A 23,622-nucleotide genomic window follows, 5' to 3' on the forward strand; every position below is an offset into this window, starting at 1 on the left:
TGTATTTATGTAGAAATATCTCCTTAGCATAAATATTGTCCAATTCTTTCAGTGTAAACACCAGCGTACCATCTTAACACGGAGGGAGTGACTCCACAGACACCGAAGACTTGCTAGGTCCACGAAGAGAAGACGCTGCTCCGTCAATGGTACATGCTGCCTGGGATAGCCACAGCCGCAACAGTGATCCACACGCCAGCGCGCACACGGATGCACTACAACAGGCTCGCCATCCAGGTACACCCACACGGGAAAACACAGCCCCTCACACCGACCAGCAGTCATCACGTGTCCACGCCAAGGAAGAGGCGGCCGCACAGACCTTCCCAGCAACTATCTCAGAACGGGACAAACACGCCGATTCCTCAGGCCTGACAGACATAGCCAAGTACATGATCCGGCGTGACCTAGTGCAAGCAGGACTCATCAGCTTCGACGACCGCCCTGAGAACTACCGGACGTGGAAGTTCACGTTCAAAGACGCAATCAACAGCTTGGACTTCTCAGCAAGGGAAGAGCTCAACCTGCTATTCAAGTTCCTGGGGTACGAATCCAGGGAGCATGCGAAGAGACTTCGGGCGGCAAATGCGAACCAACCCCAAGTAGGTCTTGACCTAGTGTGGGAAAGGCTATAAGAGTGCTACGGTAGCCCCGAAGCAGTCGAGGATTCGCTCTTCAAAAGAGTCAACAGCTTCCCCAAGATCACAACTAAAGATTACTCGAAGTTACGAGAGCTCGGGGACCTGCTGCAAGAACTGGAGTTCGCAAGGAAAGACCATTCCTTAACAGGTCTCAACGTCTTGGACTCATCCTGGAGAAGCTACCCTACAACCTCCAAGAAAAATGGATTTCACAAGGCTCCAAATACAAAAGGGAGAAGCAAGTCGCCTTCCCCCCATTCTCATTCTTCTTGAGCTTCATCCGCGAAGCGGCAAGGACAAGGAACGATTCCAGTTTCATCTTAGGTGCGCAAACCACACTCAGTGCAAGCAGCCTGAGGAATGAGAGACCAGTGGCGAGATACGGTAACACTCAAACACCCATCTCGGTCCACAGGACGGACGTGCCTCCCACGACCCAAACTACTCCCGATCAGTCGGTCGCCGGAGACGAGGAACCGAGGGACCCAAACAGGGAATGTCCCATACACAAGAAGCCACACCCACTTAACAAGTGCTTTGGGTTCAGGATGAAGTCCCTAGAAGAACGCAAGAGGTTACTTGGAGAATTCAGAGTTTGCTTCAGGTGCTACGGTTCCACGACTCACCTAGCCAGAGACTGTAAAGAAGAGATCAAATGCACAGTGTGTGAAAGTGACAAGCACGTGACATCGTTACACCCAGAGGCGCTGACACTCCACCAACTCAACAACCCATCCTCCATAGCGGAGCATGGCGGGGAGAAAGAAGAAGGAGAGTCAACATCCGTCACATCTCAGCGCACCAAGGTTTGCGGAAAAGAAGGTGACAAAATGTCCTGCTCCAAAATATGCCTTGTCGCAGTGCACCCCCAGGGACAACCTGAGAAGGCTATTCGGATGTATGCAATCCTCGACGACCAAAGCAACAGATCATTGGCGAAGACAGAGTTCTTCAACCTATTCAACTTACAGGACAATGCCTCACCCTACACCCTCAGAACCTGTGCTGGGTCAACTGAGAAAACAGGGAGAAGAGCAAGCGGTTACGTCATACGTTCAGTGGATAACAGAGTGAAGATAGCTCTCCCCACACTCATCGAGTGCAACCACATGGCTACAAACAGGGACGAGATTCCCACACCGGACATGGCACGCCATTACCTGCACCTCAGAGGAATAGCCAACTACATCCTGCCGGTAGAACAAGGCGCCAAGATCTTGCTGCTGCTCGGTAGGGACATCATGAGGGTACATAAAGTCTGTAAACAGCATAACGGACCCCACAACGCGCCATACGCCCAAAGGCTTGACCTAGGATGCGTGATAGTGGGCAACCCGTGCACCGACAAAGAGCACGGACAAGACTATGTTGACGCCCGCAGAACGGTGGTAACAGAATGTGGGCACACATCTCTCTGAACCATGTCTTGGCCATCTCCAAGTGACAGAAGGGCCAAGTGAAGAGAAAAGACAAGGTCATACCCCTGAGATCAACAAAAACATCCTCACATCGGGGGGATGTGACAATGGCCTAGGATGCTTCGCGGTTCAGATAACCAAGGATGACGAGTCGACTCCACTGAAGGAAGAAAGTAACCTCCCAAAGGTGACCGACAAAGGGATCGTCCAAAAGACAATCAATCGGACGATCCTCTCGCGAGCAATGGCACGGCTAGGACGTACAGTCGTTCCTCTCCACAGAGTATCCAGCGATAAAGCAGCCAGCTGTCACGGCTGGCATAACCACAAAAGATGTCGCCCTACAGGTGAAGCCACAGTGTCAAAAAGACTGTCTGTGACGATCGAGAGGATTTGGCCTGGGATTAAAGGGGTTACACCCCAATTGGCCACCCTCTACCCTCACCAGGGAGACAAGGGGTTAACTGGGCTGAGGTCCAGAAATGTGATTTAACCCTTGTTATAACATGAAAATGTGTATTCCCCTCTTCCCAGGTTTTTATTGTTATATCAACGTCTGCATCACACACACTAGGATCCCTCCGGGAGTACAAGGGTTAATAGTTCTTTAAGGATTATAGCCCTTTGTGTAATTTTCCCACCTTTTCAGGCACCATTTTGCAGGGTCCCATAGGCCGCCATTAGGGCTCAATGCATTCTAATGGCGAATCTTGCTGTTTTGGTCCTGTTTCCTGTGAAGACCAGCAGATGGCGTCCGAGAGGAGGAGCGGCGGTTTCCCATTGTAAGTCAATGGGCCCATTGACTTCAATGGAGATTCCTCAAAGGAGCTTTCCAGGAACGAGTTGGCTGCAGTCCAAACCGCAAAGCGGATACTTTTTCAATAAGAGAGCTTTGATCACTTAGCAGTCAAGTTCAACGACAAGTGGCATGGGAATAAACAGTTCTAGAGCACCTAGAAATAAAATTATTTTTGCCCCTAGTTCCTAGGCCTCCCCCCACTCGACCACAACCGGGTCCCCGAATCCTGGACCCCCGATAAGGGTCGAACCGAGAAGAGCGGTTCGCGCCATAGGTTCCAATGGTGGCGGCAGAAACAGCTCAAGAAAACGGCTAAGTGTAAAAAGCTGATATTTAGGAATCCATAGCTCCGGTTCCGGAGGGTCCAGAGGGCTAGGGTTTGGGGTACCTGTAGTCACTGCTCCGGCATCGCTGCAGAACCATCCTTGACCCTCTTGGACCAACCCGACAGAGTATGGACCCCCTTGAAAGTTCGGGACTTTTCCCATAGACTCCAATGGTGGCCAATCTCCGTTGACCGGCTATGGCGGAAAACCCCCATTGACTTCAACGGCGGCGTAGCCCCGTTGAAAGTCTATGGCGGCGGATTCCCATAGCTGCCAACGGCGGCGGTTTGCCATTGAAAGTCTATGGTGGCGAAGCCCGTTGTTTTCTATGGGGATTTAGTGAAAAAACGTGATTTAATTTACAGCGGAGTTTATTGTATTAAAAAAGGAAACGGTTTAAGGTGTATTTGTGTAACTCCGGTTCCGAAGGTCGTAGCAAGTCGCAAATTGGACCACAGGGTGTCCCAGTTCCGGCATTGAGAACTGGGAAGTTTGGACCCGCTGGTCCCAACGGAACCGGATATTTTAATATGTTTGTGTTTTATCTTTAATACTGTGTCCCAAGGTATGGACAAGAACCAGAGGAAATTCCCTGGGCCATCAGGCAGCAGATGGTCAGGGAAAGCATCCCAATGTCTAGAGTTTAAGTGCTTTTCAAAGGAGTTTATCACCTACACTGTTTACAGGAGGGCGGAGATGACTCAAACCAGAGCAGGCTATAAGTGTCCCATTTCACACCTTACAACAAAGGGTATCCTGCCAGGAATTCCGTTTAGTAGACTGGCTGGCATTCCTGATGCAAATGTGGGGCTGCAGAAATGAGACCCCAGAGTCCAACTGAGCATGTGCCAACTAGCTGGGGGGGCATGTATCAAAATGTGTTCCCATGTTAGTGAGTGGCTACAGGTAATTGAAAACCAATCACCTGTACTTAATGTTAAGGATAGGGTTACAAAAGGTTTATAAACGGTTGTCCGCCCTTTATCCTGTGTTCTTCTATACCATCTTGATTGCTGAGAGAAATGCTATGCAATGTCTGCATGCAAGGTCTTTTCATGGCTTTTCGTGTCTTGGGATGATGAAGAATGTTGTATGAACTGCCAGTCCAGATGTGACTGTTTCATCATTTCCATCTTTAAGTAAGTGTCTATATTTTGCCTGTTATTTGTATATTTTGTGTGTTCACCTTTATCAAGGAATAAATTAAATTTTATCATATCTAAGTCTCGTACCAGTTCAACCCAGTTATATATATTATATCTATATTTTGGTGTGTATTATTAATAGTAGGAAATATTGAGGTTGGAGCCCCAAAAATAACTAGTGCTACAGAGCATATATCCTTAGGTTCAAAGAAAATATATTGTTGAATTCACTGCAAACCGGAACACATAATATCCTTTGTGCATGCTTGTAACTTAGGCATTAACCCCTAGATGAACCACGGTTAAGCAGGGGTAAAGAGAGTTGTATGGGGGATATCCTAGGACCCCCCCCAGACCTCTAATATACACCCAGAACACAATATACCGATGGTAATGGGGCAGCTCACTTTAAAGCATGATTGTACTCACATATCTCCTTGTGTGTGACCGGGTCAGTGTGCTCCGGCTGAATGGAAGCAGAACGAAATCACCTTATACCAGGAGGGAAGATGAGTCAGCGGGCACTACGGTGCAGGAAAAAATCAAAAAGGCTGGACTGTGCTACAAAAAAAATCCTTTATTCAGACATGGTTAAAAATTGAGAGGAGGGAAGAGAACCCCTGCGCCTCTAACGCGTTTCACTCGCAATCGAGCTTTTTCAAATTATTATTTTTTGTATTATTAATAGCCTGTCGCAAAGCTCCCGTCACACTGTCCTCTCACACGTCTAAAAAAAGACAATCACAGAGACATCTCATAAAGGGATTTACTAGGCCAAAGAGACTGTTTTTCGTCATGTCCAAGGAGAGAACAACCTCCTGAGGGCAGTCAACAAAGAGATACAAAGGCGTATCACCAAAATACGTGGAAACGTTCTCTTGCAAGAGGAATGCACCAATGACTTAGGGTGCATAGCGTTCCAGACCACAAAGGACGACGAAAAGCAAACACCATTGATGGGAGATGGAGAATTTCCAATGTCAAAGGTCAAAGAGCTCGTCAGAAACGGACCTGGCAGTTGGGCAAACCCGCTACCATTCCGTTCACCAAGAAGGCACTTCCCAAACAAGGGAGAACATGCCATCTCTAGGTTCACTTCGCACCTCTGCGACCTACAAAGGGAACCAGAGACAAAAAACAACTTTGTGGCCTTCATCCAGAAGATATTCCTTACCGGCCACGCAAAGCCAGCACCTCTAATGAAGGAAGGTGAAGAATGCTGGTACCTCCAATCATCAGGGGCCTACCACCTTCAGGAACCCGATCAAATCCGGGTAGTGTTCAGCCCCAGCGCTCAGCTCCAGGGAGTCTCCCTGAACGACTGCCTCTTTACTGGACTAGACTCGACAACCAGTCTTCCAGGAGTGTTGTTCCGCTTCCGCAAGGAGCCAAAAACCATCTCCTTCTGCCAAACGCCAGGTGATAGAGCGACAGGCTACCACAACTGGCATACCTACAAGGGGATGCACTATGTGGGTAAAACTACAGATACAAAAAGACTGTTCTCTCACAAGGCTAAAAGGAAACAGTGCCAGAGACTTTTACACAAAGACATTGTGGTGCAACCAGCAAACCTGGAGCTGTGCATCCGCCTACCTACCTTACCGAGACGGCAACAGACTTCAAGCTGGTGGTACCGGCCGGTATCCCATCGTTATGTGTACATGAATTTTGCATGTTATGTTATATTGCACATATGTTCCACATATACCTAGAATAGTGGTATCTCCAGATACCAGACGGGGAGTGTCCTGGAACTAGATTCTATATTCCCCTGTCTTCCCTTTTAGTTATGGGATTCATTTCTCCCTTGTTCAGTTGCCTGTCAGATTCCCCTGTCCCAGCAGCTTGCTGTGTGAGAATATGCAACATTATTGCTACATGTTGTGGCTCCCTCAGACATTTCTGTGAGTTGCTATAGCAGCCCCAGCCTTTCTCTCAAATGAGCTAGTCTGCCTTCTCCCCCTCTGCTCTGCCCACAGATGTCCCCAGGCTATCTTGCTACCCAGCATACATTGGGATTTCCTTTTCAACCATTACCTCTGATGAGAGAGTACACTGCTGTACTGGTAGGATTACCCTTTTCACCTGTCCTTAACTACAAGGCACCCACAGAGAGACACTATTTAAACATCAACATCTCTACACAAGTGCCTGTCTTTTACCCTGCTTTCCCTCAATAAAGTGAAGACAAGATACAGACCTTGTTGTGCTTTGAAAAGAGGGCCGAGTTGAAGCTATCTGGGCTAAATCATCTTACATATGACCCTGGCCTCCAGAATAGTAAACAAAGGAAAGAAAGCTCCCTATTGTGTCGCACTCGAGAGAGCACCCTAAGCTAAATTAAAAGTACTATTTATTGATGAAATAATTAAAATATATTTATTGCAGCAAAATATACATTGAACCAAATGATTAAAACAAATTACAAATAAAGGAGGTGTCTGTGTGCTTATTATCAAAGACGTCAGTGTATGTGGTGAAATAGCTATTAATCACTATCTTTGTCCACGGTTATATAATTATACTAGCCGTGGTAATAACTATTAAGGTACAATTCTAAGTCGTCAGACAACTACTCCTAAATAGGTAAGAGTGTTAGTAATTGAAGAGGACTATAAGCTCTGTGTGTCCATGGCCCTGCTTGTATGTGGAGTACTGTGAATACAGTCACTATATACACATACACAGTGTTACCAGACCACCAGGCTCAGAAATAGCATCGGCCGGCTGACGCGTCACAGTACGTACAGTAGTCAGCCCTGTCGGAAGGAGGCAGCGGGGGCAGGGACCACTCGGACAAAGGTCTGGTGGTTCGCGGCCGCGCGCCCCGCGGCCGCAGCGGGTTCACAGCCTTATGAATGACGCGCGATTATGACCCGACGCTACGGAAGACCAATGGGTGTTTGGCATCCCTAGAAACCATAGTTACTCATTAAGACACTTGCAATGTACTGCAGGTACACGCGGACCAATCAGTGACGCAGCCTGATGGTCAGGTGATCGGGAATGACTAACCAGAGCACAGCAGGCTCACCACTATAACTATTCTTTATCACGGACCTATCAGCATTGCCATAGATGGTCAGATGACCTGAAACAGCCAATCACGGCGGATTAAGTTTATGCAATCCATTATGACGTGACGCTAGTTGACCAATTAGAGCCTGACACTAATTGGCCAATATGGCGGCAAATGCACATAAATATTAATCAGAAACACTTTGAAACTGCCCCCGGTGAAGCCACAATGGTGAAACATATGTTGGGCAGGCTCAGCGCTACTACCAGGTGCGCAGGCTAGTCGGAGAGGTCTGGTGCTTTCCTCACTGTCAGAGCGTTTCGGAGCCTTCGCCGTGGGAAGCACAACGCTCTGACTGCTTCCTAAATAGTCTGTATTTTGAGTGTTAGACCCACAGAGTGTGGTCTGAGAGAGCTGTGTTCATTCCTCTTTTTAAGAGCATCTGGCTATCATGTGCTATAGCTGTTCACCAGGACAGACCTATAGGCTCAGCTATTTCTGAGCCTGGTGGTCTGGTAACACTGTGTATGTGTATATAGTGACTGTATTCACAGTACTCCACATACAAGCAGGGCCATGGACACACAGAGCTAGTAGCCCCTCTTCAATTACTAACACTCTTACCTATTTAGGAGTAGTTGTCTGACGACTTAGAATTGTACTTTAATAGTTATTACCACGGCTAGTATAATTATAGAACCGTGGACAAAGATAGTGATTAATAGCTATTTCACCACATACACTGACGTCTTTGATTATAAGCACACAGACACCTCCTTTATTTGTAATTTGTTTTAATCATTTGGTTCAATGTATATTTTGCTGCAATAAATATATTTTAATTATTTCATCAATAAATAGTACTTTTAATTTAGCTTAGGGTGCTTTCTAGTGCGACACAATAGGGAGCTTTCTTTCTTTCTTTTGTTTAATGCATTTCTAGAGCACTGACGTGGAACGTGGATGCCTCTCGAGCGCTGGCGTGGAACGTGGATGCATCCCCCACAGTGCTGGCATTGAACGTGTATGAGTCCTTGTAAGACACATCTGCCACTTTTATTGCATCTGCACCTGAACCGGGCTGGTCACCGCTAACTACGTTACTCCCCCCCACCCCCCTTAACCTGATCTAGCCTGTATGCCCCTGCAGGAGTCGGGCTGGCCACCACTACCTACGTGAAACCCCCCCCCCTTAGCTGAGCTGGCCTGCGGGGCCCCTGCAGGAGCCGAGCTGGCAGCCACTGACAGGGTGACCCCTGTACCCCATGTTACCTCCACCCCTAGTGATGAACCCAGCCCAGCCGTATTGGGAACAGCTGCCTGTCCCGTACCGTCGCCCCCCCCCCCTCCCCCCCCACACCAGAGATCCCCCCTTGCGTCTCAAGGGCTTGGAGTACACCCTCAAAATTGTGGCCAGGCCCAAAGACCCCGCCACATTAACCTCCGCAATACCCACTCCTTGCTGCTGTGCGGCCACAACCTGCTTGACCTGCCCCCGCCCCCCCCAGGTCATGAGTCCGCCCAAATACCCCCATTGTGGGCAGATGCCCGCAGGCCCAGACCCCAACCCCCACCACACGTGTGGACCAGCCACAGCCCCAGGGGAAAGGGGTAACCTTAGGGGAGCTGGGGGAGACACAGGGGGGCAGCACTTCGGCTGGAGCTGATCAAACAGCTCCACTACGGACATCTTCAGATTTGTTCAATTGCTGGCAGGATGCGGACTGACCACACACCACGCGCCCTGCCAGCCGACCTACATAAACTCCCTCATCCCCCGTCCCACACAAAGGTGAGGGGGGGGGGGGGTAGACAGACCAGGGAGAACCAGCAAGAGGGGAGCCTGTACCTCTGGGCATGGTGCCCGTTGCTTAGGACTCAAGGCAAGGAAAAGTGGCCCCTCTAGAACTAGCACTCATCTAATGATAAGGAATGATTGTAATGTTAAAGCATAACCTTTAATGGCCCATATAGTATCTACTTATACGGATTTGCCCTGGTTATTACTGCTTTCCCTCACAAAAGGAAGCATCCACAAAGGGTTAATCACATGCCTACCGTTTTGTGGTTTGGAGTGATTACTAACATCTATTTCTATTTAATTTTACGTTACCCCTGGTGCAGTCTTGTATCCCTAGTTTCTCCAATATTATTTTACCACAATGGACCATTAAAGGTTATGTTTTAACATCATAATCATCCTTTATCATTTCCTGAATGCTCGTTCTAGAGGGGCCACTTTTCCTTGTCTTGACAAGTTTTGTTCTCTATCCATATTTGTCCCGACTCCGTCACTTTCGTAAATAGCGCTTCTTCCCTCCCCCTCCTACGCTTACTTTAATATATAGGGCTCCACGCAGCATGAAAGGTGTTAGGCCGAGTCCATGCTCCCTGCTTGCTCGCTGAGGCGCGCTGAGGTTCAGGGAAAGCGGGTGCTTTCCCTGGCCTTGCGGTTGCTTACCGCACGCGCCGTCAGCGGGCCTGCAGGGGGCGGGCGCGTCACTGGCCGGGGGCGGGCCAGTGACGTCACGGAGCTGGTTCGCCCTCATTGGGCGAACCGCTCACGTGACCGGCCTGTCGCGCCGGCAAGCGGGGGAATTTTAAATTCCCCTAAGACCTGCGCTTCCGCAAGCGCGCGGAAACGCAGGTGAGCCCCTACTAAAGCCGCTCTAATTGCGGCTGTAGGGGCTCAGTGCTGAGCGGGAGCGAGCGTCAGCAAGCAGTAAACAAGGCCGAGGCCTTACACTGCGCTAAGCCTGACCTCGCTCTGCCTGTTTGGTGAGAGCAGCAGTAGGTAACATGACATACATGCCGCCGTGTTATCCATACATACACATATGGTGCAGCGCACAGAGAGACGGGTCTGAGCTTCTCCCCGACCCTCCGGCCAGCTTCTTACTTCTCTCCTTACCCTCTCCTTAGGCTGCAGTGACAAGCGCTGTGCGTATAATGAAGCTGGGCCCAGTACGCACCTTCCCGCTGAAGGTGCAGCCGCGCCGTACTGCCAGGTTTTTGAAACTCAATGAAATTGAGTTTAGAACTTGCGACGGAGCCGTGGCCACGCCCCCGCCGACGGTTCACCCAATGAGAGCAAACCAGCCGCGTGGGCTCATGGCCACGCCCCCGCAAAAGCCTCACCACGCCCCCTCCATTCGCAATCTCCCCCTCTACCTGGAAGACCGCAGATCGTGATTAGCCCTGTACACGCGCCTTCCCCCCCCGCCGGGCACGCGTGCCACAGAGCTGACTGGGACCTCACCCTTACACTGACAATCAGAGGTTAGCGCGGTCATTTGGCAGCTCGGGTAGTGAGAAGAAGCTACGACCCCCTCCCCCCCCAATAACATCTCAGCTCCCTCTGTACTGGGGAGAGAGGGGGAGCGAGCTGCTAGAGTTGCCAGCGGTTGGGGGCCGCAGGTGAAGCCCTCGGGCCTCCTGTTGCAACCAATGGGTTAGGGCCAGGGTTGCCCCCTCTACTGAAGGCTAACCCGGAGATAACATTTGAACATTTAGCGCTTACCTTCGGCGGTGGCAGCGTCTCCTGGCATCCTTCCGGCATCTCCCCCTGCAACTCCTGTCAATGTGCCTGTGCGGCTTCAAATGGCGCCGCGTTGCCATGACAACAGGACGCTACGTGGCGTCACACTACGTCATGTTGCCTTGACAATAGGATGGCGCTGAAGCGTCGTGTGATGTCCCATTGTCATAGCAACGTGGCACCATGTGCCATGACGTCGCATCGCATCCCGTTGTCATGGCGGCGGGCATCACGTGATGCTGTGGCGTCAAGTAGTGTTCCCGTTGTCATGGACACGGAACATCAAATGGCAGCCATATTAAAAGGGGCTGCAGTAGCAGATAACGGGAGGACATCGCCACCCGTAGGTCTACAAGGTAAGGCCGGAGATACGTGGCCAAAACCCGTAGTCTCCGGGTCAAACCCGGAGTGGTGGCAACCCTGGTTAGGGCAGCGTTTTCAACATGGCTTCAGTGGGCGCCCCTAAAGGGGTCCCTGCAATTTTCAGGTAAGTTGAAAATGAAATCAGGACAGAGCCGGTAGATGGTAAGCTCTGCGCGCTAGATATTCCATTCTCTCTGTGGCTCCACCTCCTGTATTGTTTCATCTTTTGCGATGAATGGGTTAAACCTTTATCATTATGTTTCATCTTTTTCTGTCGCTGTATTATCATCCTCGCGCTTTCATGTACAAATTCCATTTGTTACAAACGTAATGGGCTGTTTGTATAACACTTTATTTTATGGTACGTGTTTGTACTCTGTTACAATAAATGTTACGTTTTACTAATCTATCTCAAATCAACATTTACTAATCCGTGGGACGCGCCACGTATAGGATTTAACTCCCTGTGTAACGCTTTGGTACACTTCAATTGTTAAATCGTTTCCCTGTTGGGGGTGGGATGGGGGGGGGGAGAGAGAGAGAGAGGGGAGAGAGATTTCAGCTCTATCCAAAAGTAACATGATAATGAGTCACACCTATTTCCATGACTTTGCTGTGGTTGGTACAATGTCTCTCTCTGGTGGTGAAGCAATGCCATGACAGGTACAGAAAAAGGCGTATATTGTGCGCAGCCCCCACCCTTGACAAGACTGGACCTGTTATAAACCCAATACATGGTATTTTCAAACCCAACTTGTACCTTTTTAACCCCTGAAGCACCAGATGGATTAAAATACACAATATCTCATGATATTATGACGGCATCTACCTGTATATTGTGTGTTTGTGTGTGGATGTTGGATTACTTTTATTAAACAATCCCCTGACCCTGTGTGATATATATATATATATAAATATATATATATATATATATATATCCTCCAGCCCCCCCTCCCCCTTTCCCCTGTGGTGTGTTATAATAAGTTATAGTTTTTATATTCTGGCCCTCCACCGTGTGTGTGATATAATATGTATCTTCCGGCGCTTCCCCTGTGCAATATAATAATATTTATCCCCCTTTCCCCTGTGGGATATTCTATTTATCCTCAGGTTCTCCCGCTGTGTTATATGATAACATTCACCCTCAGGCTATAGTGTTATAGGACAATCCTAATGTATGATATACACCCAGGGGCCGCAGTGTGATGTAGAAGTTGGAATCCTACTTCTTCTTTACCAGCAAATCCCGAGCTTCCCACCTTTTTATTTTCACACTTATAAAGCCACTTTCTTTTAAAGACATTAAGATGTATTTATGTAGAAATATCTCCTTAGCATAAATATTGTACAATTCTTTCTATAGTACAGCGCAAAGATCCTGATGTTTAATAAATGTCTAATTCTCTGAAATCATGCAAAGTACCACTGCTGTTTAAAGCCACTTTTGGCCACTGGTTGTACAATCATTAGACCCCTGTCCCTGGCTGCTCTCCCCACCAGGAGAAGGAAGAACTCACACAGTGTGTTCCAGTTTTACATCTTTATTGGAAGATAATAATTACATGAGCTCCTCTCATTTCCCAGCCTGTGGATTATCTGGCCCTGTGCCTCATTTCTTCTTCTCACCAAGGCATTCCTCCAGCGCGAGTGTGAGGCAGCCAAGGAAGACGACAAACTCCTTGAAGGACACTTTCTGGTCTCCGTCCATGTCCATGCTCCCAAAGATCCCTTTCAGGATTTGATCTTTCTTCTCATTCTTCTAAACAAAGGAAGATACAACAAATCATATTGTAGCATAGTAAGTAACGGCATCGCTAACATCCACATCACATGGGCAAGTCAAGGAGTTTGTGTGTTTGCATGTACGTACATACGTCTTGACCTGACCTTGTGGTGTTAGTGCACAGATAGGGGGGGATTGCATGTTACTTACACACAGGGAAGGGAACTCCTTCTTGACCATCTCACACAGCTCATCCTGGCTCAGGGTACTGGAGTCTTTGTCACTACCAGCATACTTCTTAAAAGTTGTAATTACGTATCCCATACATGACTCCAGGTTTCCAGACATTGTTCACTATGGAGAGAAATGGTAAACTCAGCTGGGACATCAGTAAAACCCCCAGGCCTCTATGTATTAATGCAGCCAGGTATTTGGTGTTATACCCAGCACCATCTAATGGAAGAAGCGTGTGATACATTTGTCACAGATTGTTTACCACAGGACTGGCCATTTTCACTCCTCAAAGGCAACCAACAGGCCAGGTTTTACATATATCCCTGCTTCAGCACAGGTGGCTCAATAATGACTGAGCCACTGATTGGGCCACCTGTGCTGAAGCAGTGATATCCTTAAAACTTGCCCTATTGGTGGCTCTTGAGGACTGGAGTTGGCCACTTTACCAGATAAATCCAAGAGAGATAAGAACAAATACGGAAGGGCAGATATACAAAAGCTCAGAAGGTTCAATAGGGCCAATGTCCATACGTGAGGGCACACCATTTATAGGTCAAGTGTTCAGGATATCCCTGCTTCAGCACAAGGGGTGCAGTCACAGACTGAGCCACTTGTGCTGAAGCAGGTATATACTGAAAACCTGACCTGTTGGTGGCCCTTGAGGGCTGGAGTTGCCCCCCAACCCGCTTTATCCTGTGAAGGAATCTGCAGAGGGTGGGTGTTTGAGAGGAAGGCTGTGCCCCGCAGGGCCGTCCCTGTGCCCCCTCCCACACGGGCGTTGTCCTTTCTTTGGTGCGATACCAGTCTCCACAACACGGAACGTTGCTAGCTGGTGAGAAGTGACCGTTAACCCTTCACTACCCAACTCAGACATAAACATACGAGTGCAGTCACCGCACTGATCATCTCTCAGAGCAAAGACCAGGGGAAACTTTGCAAACCCCACGTGTTGTGCCCAATAGCTGCCGGGCTGATTTGTGTTGTGGGACGCCCAGGTCCCTCCCCGGGTCCCTCCCCGGTCCCCTCCCCGGGCTCAAGTGTCCCGTTACACCTTCAGCATCAGATTTGTGTTGCAATGGAAAAGGGCTAAAATGACACTGGACTCCTTATATACAGAGGCGTGTCGGTGTGCCTGTGTCTCGCTAGGAGGCTTCTGTCCATCTCCCCGGCCACCCTTAGCGGTCAGCGGAGATACAACGGTTTTCACCAAATACATTTCTGTTGCGCGCCCAAACGCCTACGCAGTTTCCAGCACAGACGGAAATCTTATGAGGCTGAGTCACTGCTGTGTGAAACCGTCCAAGTCCGGATCCCCAGTGTAACACACACACACACACACACACACACACACACACACACACACACACCTCTCTGCCAGGGGAGGGGGGGGGTGTTCCTCTCTCTTTCTCTTCTGCAACGATATTGGCAGTGTGTCTCCGGCAGCAGAGAAGCAATTTGCTGTTACCTCTAGGGCAGGGGAGCCGACTCCAGTCCTCAAGGGCCACCAACAAGTCAGGTATTCAGGATATCCCTGCTTCAGCACAAGTGGCTCAGTCAATGATTGAGCCACCTGTGCTGAAGCAGGGATCTCCTGAAACCTAACTGGTTGGTGGCCCTTGAGGACTGAAGTTAGGAACCTCAGCTATAGAGAATAGGAAAAGTTTGCGACGTGCTGCAGATTTCAAGCCTCAGGACTCAGTATTTATAAGAGAGGTTGTGCATTGCTCTGCGGGTCTCTGCCAGGGGGAGGTTATGCATTGCTCTGCGGGTCTCGGCCGGGGGGAGGTTGTGCATTGCTCTACGGGTCTCTGCCAGGGGGAGGTTGTGCATTGCTCTGTGGGTCTCTGCCAGGGGGGAGGTTGTGCATTGCTCTGCGGGTCTCTGCCAGGGGGAGGTTGTGCATTGCTCTGTGGGTCTCTGCCAGGGGGAGATTGTGCATTGCTCTGCGGGTCTCTGCCAGGGGGAGGTTGTGCATTGCTCTGCGGGTCTTGGTCAGGGAGGTTGTGCATTGCTCTGCGGGTCTCGGTCAGGGGGAGGTTGTGCATTGCTCTGCAGGTCTCTGCCGGGGGGGAGGTTGTGCATTGCTCTGCAGGACTCTGCCAGGGGGAGGTTCTGCATTGCTCTGCAGGACTCTGCCAGGGGGAGGTTGTGCATTGCTCCGCGGGTCTCTGCCAGGGGGAGGTTGTGCATTGCTCTGTGGGTCTCTGCCAGGGGGAGGTTGTGCATTGCTCTGCAGGACTCTGCCAGGGGGAGATTGTGCATTTCTCTGCGGGTCTCTTCCAGGGGGAGGTTTAGCATTGCCCTGTTGGGGCAGGGGGAGGTTTGGCATTGCCCTGTTTGGGGCAGGGGCAAGTTTGGCATTGCCCAGTTTGGGGCAGGGGCAGGTTTGGCATTGCCCTGTTGGGGCAGGGGGAGGTTTGGCATTGCCCTGTTTGGGGCAGGGGCAAGTTTGGCATTGCCCAGTTTGAGGCAGGGGCAGGTTTGGCATTGCCCAGTTTGGGGCAGGGGCAGGTTTGGCATTGCCCTGTTTGGGGCAGGTTTGGCATTGCCCAGTTTGGGGCAGGTTTGGCATTGCCCAGTTTGGGGCAGGGGCAGGTTTGGCATTGCCCTGTTTGGGGCAGGGGGAGGTTTGGCATTGCCCTGTTTGGGGCAGGGGGAGGTTTGGCATTGCCCTGTTTGGGGCAGGGGGAGCCGGTGCTGTTACTTACCCAGATAATGAGACAGGAGCAGTAGGAGAGAGGGGCAGAGATAAGATGTGACAGCACAAGCTGGGCTGGAGTATTTATAGGCAGCTCTGACTCTGCCCCTCTCCCTGCATCCTCTGGATAACAGGGGGTGTCCGGGGAACAAGGAGGGGTGTCTCTCCTCACTTTTGATTGGCTGCTGCTGTTTTACTTGACTTAATGGAATGTCTTTTCCGGGACCCTCCCAAACCGTTCAATCTGAACATTTAACATCTTCACTGCTGAATGGGGCGGCAGTGTAATACAGGTCTAATAATAAATAATAAATAATAACTTCACAATAACAATATGGTACCCAGTACCCCGCACAGTACCTCGCATGTTACAGTCCCTGCCCCGCAGAGCAATCTGTTTGGTGCCTGGGGCACAGAGAGATAAAGGGACTGGCCTGTGGTAACGCAAAGCGGTGACTCCAGGATGGGAACCAGGCTCCCCTGCATCACAGTTATTGCAGGGTTCATTTTTGGAGGGTCTCTCCTGAGTGTGGTGACGTCAGCATTGTGCAGATTTGCTATAGTTGTAAGTAATTACACACTGCAGCCGCGCGCAGAGTGAGCGGGAATATCCCCGGGTGCAGGTCTGGGCGCGCTGCAGCTCAGCAGGGTGTGTCAGGCCCGCGGGTGAGAGGCGCATACATGAAAGCTGTTACACGGCGCTAAGCCTGGCCTCGCTCTGCCTGTTTGGTGAGAGCAGCGGTAGGTAACATGATATACATGCCGCCAGGTTATCCATACATACATATTGTGCAGCGCACAGAGAGACAGAGAGATATATGTATACATATACATATGGTGCAGCGCACAGAGGGACAGAGAGATATATGTATACATACATATACATATGGTGCAGCGCACAGAGGGACAGAGAGATATATGTATACATACATATACATATGGTGCAGCGCACAGAGGGACAGAGAGATATATGTATACATACATATACATATGGTGCAGCGCACAGAGGGACAGAGAGATATATGTATACATACATATACATATGGAGCAGCGCACAGAGGGACAGAGAGATATATGTATACATACATACACATATGGTGCAGCGCACAGAGGGACAGAGAGATATATGTATACATACATATACATATGGAGCAGCGCACAGAGGGACAGAGAGATATATGGATACATACATACACATATGGTGCAGCGCACAGAGGGACAGAGAGATATATGTATACATACATACACATATGGTGCAGCGCACAGAGGGACAGAGAGATATATGTATACATACATATACATATGGAGCAGCGCACAGAGGGACAGAGAGATATATGTATACATATACATATGGTGCAGCGCACAGAGGGACAGAGAGATATATGTATACATACATATACATATGGTGCAGCGCACAGAGGGACAGAGAGATATATGTATACATACATACACATATGGTGCAGCGCACAGAGGGACAGAGAGATATATGTATACATACATACACATATGGTGCAGCGCACAGAGAGACGGGTCTGAGCTTCTCCCCGACCCTCCGGCCAGCTTCTTACTGCCGGTGAATGCTGTCCCACTCCTCTCCTTACACTAGTGTTTCCCAACTCCAGTCCTCAGGGAACCCCAACAGGTCAGGTCTTAAGGATATCCCTGCTCCAGCACAGGTGACTCAGTCGCTGACTGGCCCACCTGTGCTGGAGCAGGGAAATCCTTAAGACCTGACCTGTTGGGGTTCCCTGAGGACTGAAGTTGGGAAACACTGCCCACTGACAATGAGAGGTTAACATCTCCACTCCCTCTGTACTGGGGGGGAGAGCAAGCGGCTGGGGGCCACAGGTAAAGCCCCCCGGGCCGCCTGTTGCAACCAATGGATTAGGGCAGTGTTTTTCCACAGGGGTTCAGTGGGCGCCCCTAAAGAGGTCCCTGCAATTTTTAAGTAATTTGAAAATGAAATCAGGACAGAGCCGGTAGATGGTAAGCTCTGCGCGCTAGATATTCCATTCTCTCTGTGGCTCCACCTCCTGTATTGTTTCATCTTTTTCTGTCGCTGTATTATCCTCCTCGCGCTTTCATGTACTAATTCCAGTTGTTACAAACGTAATGGGCTGTTTGTATAACACTTTATTTTATGGTACGTGTTTGTACTCTGTTACAATAAACGTTACATTTTACTAATCTATCTCAAATCAACATTTACTAATCCGTGGGACGAGCCACGTATAGGATTTAACTCCCTGTGTATCTCTTTGGTACACTTCAATTGTTTCATCCTTTCCCTGCTCCTGTTTAGCTGTCTGCCTGTCTGTCTATATACAGTGTGTGTGTATGTATGTACATATATATGCAGTGCAGAATAAATGAGTACTGTACTTGAGTATTAGGGGATACCTTTTTTTATTTGAAGTAACAATTGATATAGAAAGACCAGCTTTCCAGAGTTCTCCCCTCTTCCTCAGGTCACAATACTGATTAACAAAGGGATCTGTGACTGAAGCAGAGATTAGGAAAGGAGAAAAAGAACCCAGAGCTGTAGATAAGGTTGGTGAGAACGTGATGTTTGAAGACATTGGAAGGGTAATAAAACCTTTACAAACGATGTTTGAATACTGTCTCAATATATAAACGCCCTCATAACTTTCCTTAACTAATACTTAGCTAATTACATCTACTATGTAACATCAAGACATTCAGGCTCTCATGGCGGATGTGAAAAGACTAAGCATGACCGTCTAAATGCACCACACACCCCTAAACCTGAGCGACAAATTAACATCTGTTCCCCAGTACCTGCAAAACCTGACGTGTCTGTAATCATTATATGCCACTTCTGTAATCATTATATGCCACTCGGTGCCACGGATACACGCATGTAATTCTTCGCATGTTCCGCAGATGACATCACAGGATATTCTCATTGTTAATAAAGTCCTTGAATGTGGCCATAACCTGTGGGTCACCCCTCTCTGGATCTTACCAGCGATTATTCACACACAGGGAGTTTGCTTTGAGGCGGGTAGAGTCAGCTCTGCTTAACATTTACGACCCTCTAACCAACACGTGTCCCTGCTAGTGAGCCATCCAGGATAGCCCCCCATTCTGATTAAGTTTTGTTTGAAGCGCAGCCCCCACCCTTGACAAGCCTGGACCTGTCATAAACCCAATACATGGTATTTTCAAACCCAAGTTGTACCTTTTTAACCCTGAAGCACCAGATAGATTAAAATACACAATATCTCATGATATTATAATGACGGCATCTGCCTGTATATTGTGTGTTTGTGTGGGGATGTTGGATTACTTTTATTAAACAATCCCCTGACCCTGTGTGATATATATATCCTCCAGCCCCCTCCTCCTTTCCCCTGTGTGATATAATAAGTTATAGTTTTATATTCTGGCCCTCCCCGTGTGTGATATAATATGTATCCTCTGGTGCTTCCCCTGTGCAATATAATAATATTTATCCCCTTTCCCCTGTGGGATCTTCTATTTATCAGGTTCTCCCGCTGTGTTATATGATAATATTCACCCTCAGGCTACAGTGTTATAGGACAATCCTAATGTATGATATACACCCAGGGGCCGCAGTGTGATGTAGAAGTTGGAATCCTACTTCTTCTTTACCAGCAAATCCCGAGCTTCCCACCTTTTTATTTTCACACTTATACAGCCACTTTCTTTTAAAGACATTAATATGTATTTATGTAGAAATATCTCCTTAGCATAAATATTGTCCAATTCTTTCTATAGTTCAGCGCAAAGATCCTGATGTTTAATACATGTCTAATTCTCTAAAATCATGCAAAGTACCACTGCTGTTTAACGCCACTTTTGGCCACTGGTTGTACAATCATTAGACCCCTGTCCCTGGCTGCTCTCCCCACCAGGAGAAGGAAGAACTCACACAATGTGTTCCAGTTTTACATCTTTATTGGAAGATAATAATTACATGAGCTCCTCTCATTCCCCAGCCTGTGGATTATCTGGCCCTGTGCCTCATTTCTTCTTCCCACCAAGGCATTCCTCCAGCGCGAGTGTGAGGCAGCCCAGGAAGACGACAAACTCCTTGAAGGACACTTTCTGGTCTCCGTCCATGTCCATGTCCCCAAAGATCCCTTTCAGGATTTGATCTTTCTTCTCATTCTTCTAAACAAAGGAAAATACAACAAATCATATTGTAGCATAGTAAGTAAAGGCATCGCTAACATCCACACCACAAGGTCAGGTCAAGGAGTGTGTGTGTTTGTGTGTGTGTGTACACAAACACACACACATGGCATTAAATGCCAGAATGATATTTTCCTTGCACACACAGTGCACCGATAAGTTACTTACACACAGGGAAGGGAACTCCTTCTTGACCATCTCACACAGCTCATCCTGGCTCAGAGTACTGGAGTCTTTGTCAGTACCAGCATACTTCTTAAAAGTTGTAATTACGTATCCCATACATGACTCCAGGTTTCCAGACATTGTTCACTATGGAGAGAAATGGTAAACTCAGCTGGGACATCAGTAAAACCCCCAGGCCTCTGTGTATTAATGCAGCCAGGTGTGATACATTTGTCACAGATTGTTTACAACAGGACTGGCCATCTCCACTCCTCAAGGGCCACCAACAGGTCCGGTTTTCTGGATATCCCTGCTTCAGCACATGTGGCTCAATTAAAATGACTGAGCCACCTGTGCTGAAGCAGGGACATCCTAAAAACCTGCCCTGTTCGTGGCCCTTGAGGACTGGAGTTGGCCACTTTACCAGATATATCCAACAAGATAAGAAAAAAATACAGAAGGGCAGATATACAAAAGCTGAGAAGGTTCAATGTCCATACGTGGGGCCACACCATTGAAGGCCGAATAATGCACGCGTGGCAGGGACACGGCACTCCACTCAAACACTCACCTTCTGTAGAGTCCTTCAAAGGATAAAGGAGGGCTGGGCCACTCCAGTTGTCAAGGGCCACCAACAGGTTGTGTTCCGGATATCTCTGCTTCAGCATAGGAAGTGCAGTCAAAAACTGAGCCATTGATTGGGTCACCTGTTCTGCAGCAGGGATATCCTGAACACCTGTTGGTGGCCCTGTAGGGGGGGGAGGTTGTGCATTGCTCAACAGGTCTCTGCCAGGGGCAGGTTTGGCATTGCCCAGTTTGGGGCAGGGGGAGGTTTGGCATTGCCCTGTTTGGGGCAGGGGGAGCCGGTGCTGTTACTTACCCAGATAATGAGACAGGAGCAGTAGGAGAGAGGGGCAGAGATAAGATGTGACAGCACAAGCTGGGCTGGAGTATTTATAGGCAGCTCTGACTCTGCCCCTCTCCCTGCATCCTCTGGATAACAGGGGGTGTCCGGGGAACAAGGAGGGGTGTCTCTCCTCACTTCTGATTGGCTGTGCTGTTTTATTCAATGGAATGTCCTTTCCGGGACCCTCCCAAACCGTTCAATCTGAACATTTACCATCGTCACTGCTGAATGGGGCGGCAGTGTAATACAGGTCTAGTAATAATAACTTCACAGTGACAATATTGTACCCAGTACCTAGCATGTTACAGTTCCTGCCCCGCAGAGCAACTGTTTGGTGCCTGAGGCACAGGGAGATAAAGGGACTGGCCTGTGGTAACGCAAAGCGGTGACTCCAAGATTGGAACCAGGCTCCCCTGCATCACAGTTATTGCAGGGTTAATTTTTGGAGGGTCTCTCCTGAGTATGGTGACGTCAGCATTGTGCAGATTTGCTATAGTTCCAATGTTGTAAATAATTATACAGCAGCCGCGGTCAGAGTGAGCGGGAATGTCAGGCCCTCGGGTGAGGCACATACATGAAAGCTGTTACACTGCGCTAAGCCTGACCTCGCTCTGCCTGTTTGGTGAGAGCAGCGGTAGGTAACATGATATACATGCCGCCGTGTTATCCATACAGTACATACACATATGGTGCAGCGCACAGAGAGACGGGTCTGAGCTTCTCCCCGACCCTCCGGCCAGCTTCTTACTGCCGGTGAATGCCGTCCCACCCCTCTCCTTACACTAGTGTTTCCCAACTCCAGTCCTCGGGGAACCCCAACAGGTCAGGTCTTAAGGATATCCCTGCTCCAGCACAGGTGGCTCAGTCGCTGACTGGCCCACCTGTGCTGGAGCAGGGATATCCTTAAGACCTGACCTGTTGGGGTTCCCTGAGGACTGGAGTTGGGAAACACTGCCTTACACTGACAATGAGAGGTTAACATCTCCACTCCCTCTGTACTGGGGGGAGAGGGAGAGCGAGCGGCTGGGGGCCACAGGTAAAGCCCCCCGGGCCGCCTGTTGCAACCAATGGGTTAGGGCAGTGTTTTTCCACAGCGGTTCAGTGGGCGCCCCTAAAGAGGTCCCTGCAATTTTTAAGTAATTTGAAAATGAAATCAGGACAGAGCCGGTAGATGGTAAGCTCTGCGCGCTAGATATTCCATTCTCTCTGTGGCTCCACCTCCTGTATTGTTTCATCTTTTGCGATGAATGGGTTAAACCTTTATCATTATGTTTCATCTTTTTCTGTCGCTGTATTATCCTCCTTGCGCTTTCATGTACAAATTCCATTTGTTACAAACGTAATGGGCTGTTTGTATAACACTTTATTTTATGGTACGTGTTTGTACTCTGTTACAATAAACGTTACGTTTTACTAATCTATCTCAAATCAACATTTACTAATCCGTGGGACGAGCCACGTATAGGATTTATCTCCTTGTGTATCTCTTTGGTACACTTCAATTGTTTCATACTTTCCCTGCTCCTGTTTAGCTGTCTGCCTGTCTGTCTATATACAGTGTGTGTGTATGTACATATATATGCAGTGCAGAATAAATGAGTACTTGAGTATTAGGGTATACCTTTTTTTTATTTGAACTAACAATTGATATAGTAAGACTTTCCAGAGTTCTCCTCTCTCCCTCAGGTCACAATACTGATTAACAAAGGGATCTGTGACTGAAGCAGAGATTAGGAAAGGAAGAAAAAGAACCCAGAGCTGTAGATAAGGTTGGTGAGAAAGTGATGTTTGAAGACATTGGAAGGGTAATAAAACCTTTAAAAAAGATGTTTGAATACTGTCTCAATATATAAACGCCCTCATAACTTTCCTTAACGAATACTTAACTAATTACATCTACTATGTAACATCAATACATTCAGGCTCTCATGGCGGATGCGAAAAGACTAAGCATGACCGTCTAAATGCCCCACACACCCCTAAACCTGAGCGACAAATTAACATCTGTTCCCCAGTACCTGCAAAACCTGACGTGTCTGTAATCATTATATGCCACTTCTGTAATCATTATATGCCACTCGGTGCCACGGATACACACATGTAATTCTTAGCATGTTCTGGAGATGACGTCACAGGATATTCTCATTGTTAATAAAGTCCTTGAATGTGGCCATAACCTGTGGGGCACCTCTCTCTGGATCTTACCAGCGATTATTCACACACAGGGAGTTTGCTTTGAGGCGGGTAGAGTCAGCTCTGCTTAACATTTACGACCCTCTAACCAACACGTGTCCCTGCTAGTGAGCCATTAAGGATAGCCCCCCATTCTGATTAAGTTTTGTTTGAAGCGCAGCCCCCACCCTTGACAAGCCTGGACCTGTCATAAACCCAATACATGGTATTTTCAAACCCAAGTTGTACCTTTTTAACCCTGAAGCACCAGATAGATTAAAATACACAATAT

The 23,622-nt window shown here is 48.5% G+C and overlaps 2 protein-coding genes across 2 annotated transcripts; both read right to left on the bottom strand.

Annotated features, from left to right (window-relative positions):
* Positions 1-12,777: 12,777 nt before the first annotated feature.
* LOC142499138 (protein S100-A6-like) lies at positions 12,778-16,060 on the bottom strand. Its single transcript, XM_075608087.1, has 3 exons — positions 15,918-16,060; positions 13,186-13,329; positions 12,778-13,011 (listed from the first exon to the last, which is right to left on the bottom strand). The coding sequence occupies exons 2-3, from the start codon at positions 13,321-13,323 to the stop codon at positions 12,862-12,864; spliced, it is 288 nt and encodes a 95-aa protein (XP_075464202.1). The 5' UTR covers positions 13,324-13,329; positions 15,918-16,060; the 3' UTR covers positions 12,778-12,861.
* Positions 16,061-19,831: 3,771 nt separating this feature from the next.
* LOC142499139 (protein S100-A6-like) lies at positions 19,832-21,286 on the bottom strand. The gene is made up of 3 exons (XM_075608088.1): positions 21,132-21,286; positions 20,255-20,398; positions 19,832-20,065 (listed from the first exon to the last, which is right to left on the bottom strand). Exons 2-3 carry the CDS (start codon positions 20,390-20,392, stop codon positions 19,916-19,918), a joined length of 288 nt encoding a protein of 95 aa, XP_075464203.1. The 5' UTR covers positions 20,393-20,398; positions 21,132-21,286; the 3' UTR covers positions 19,832-19,915.
* Positions 21,287-23,622: the final 2,336 nt, after the last annotated feature.

The sequence above is a fragment of the Ascaphus truei genome, chromosome 7 (assembly GCF_040206685.1).
Source record: "Ascaphus truei isolate aAscTru1 chromosome 7, aAscTru1.hap1, whole genome shotgun sequence".
NCBI classification, from domain to species: Eukaryota; Metazoa; Chordata; class Amphibia; order Anura; family Ascaphidae; genus Ascaphus; species Ascaphus truei.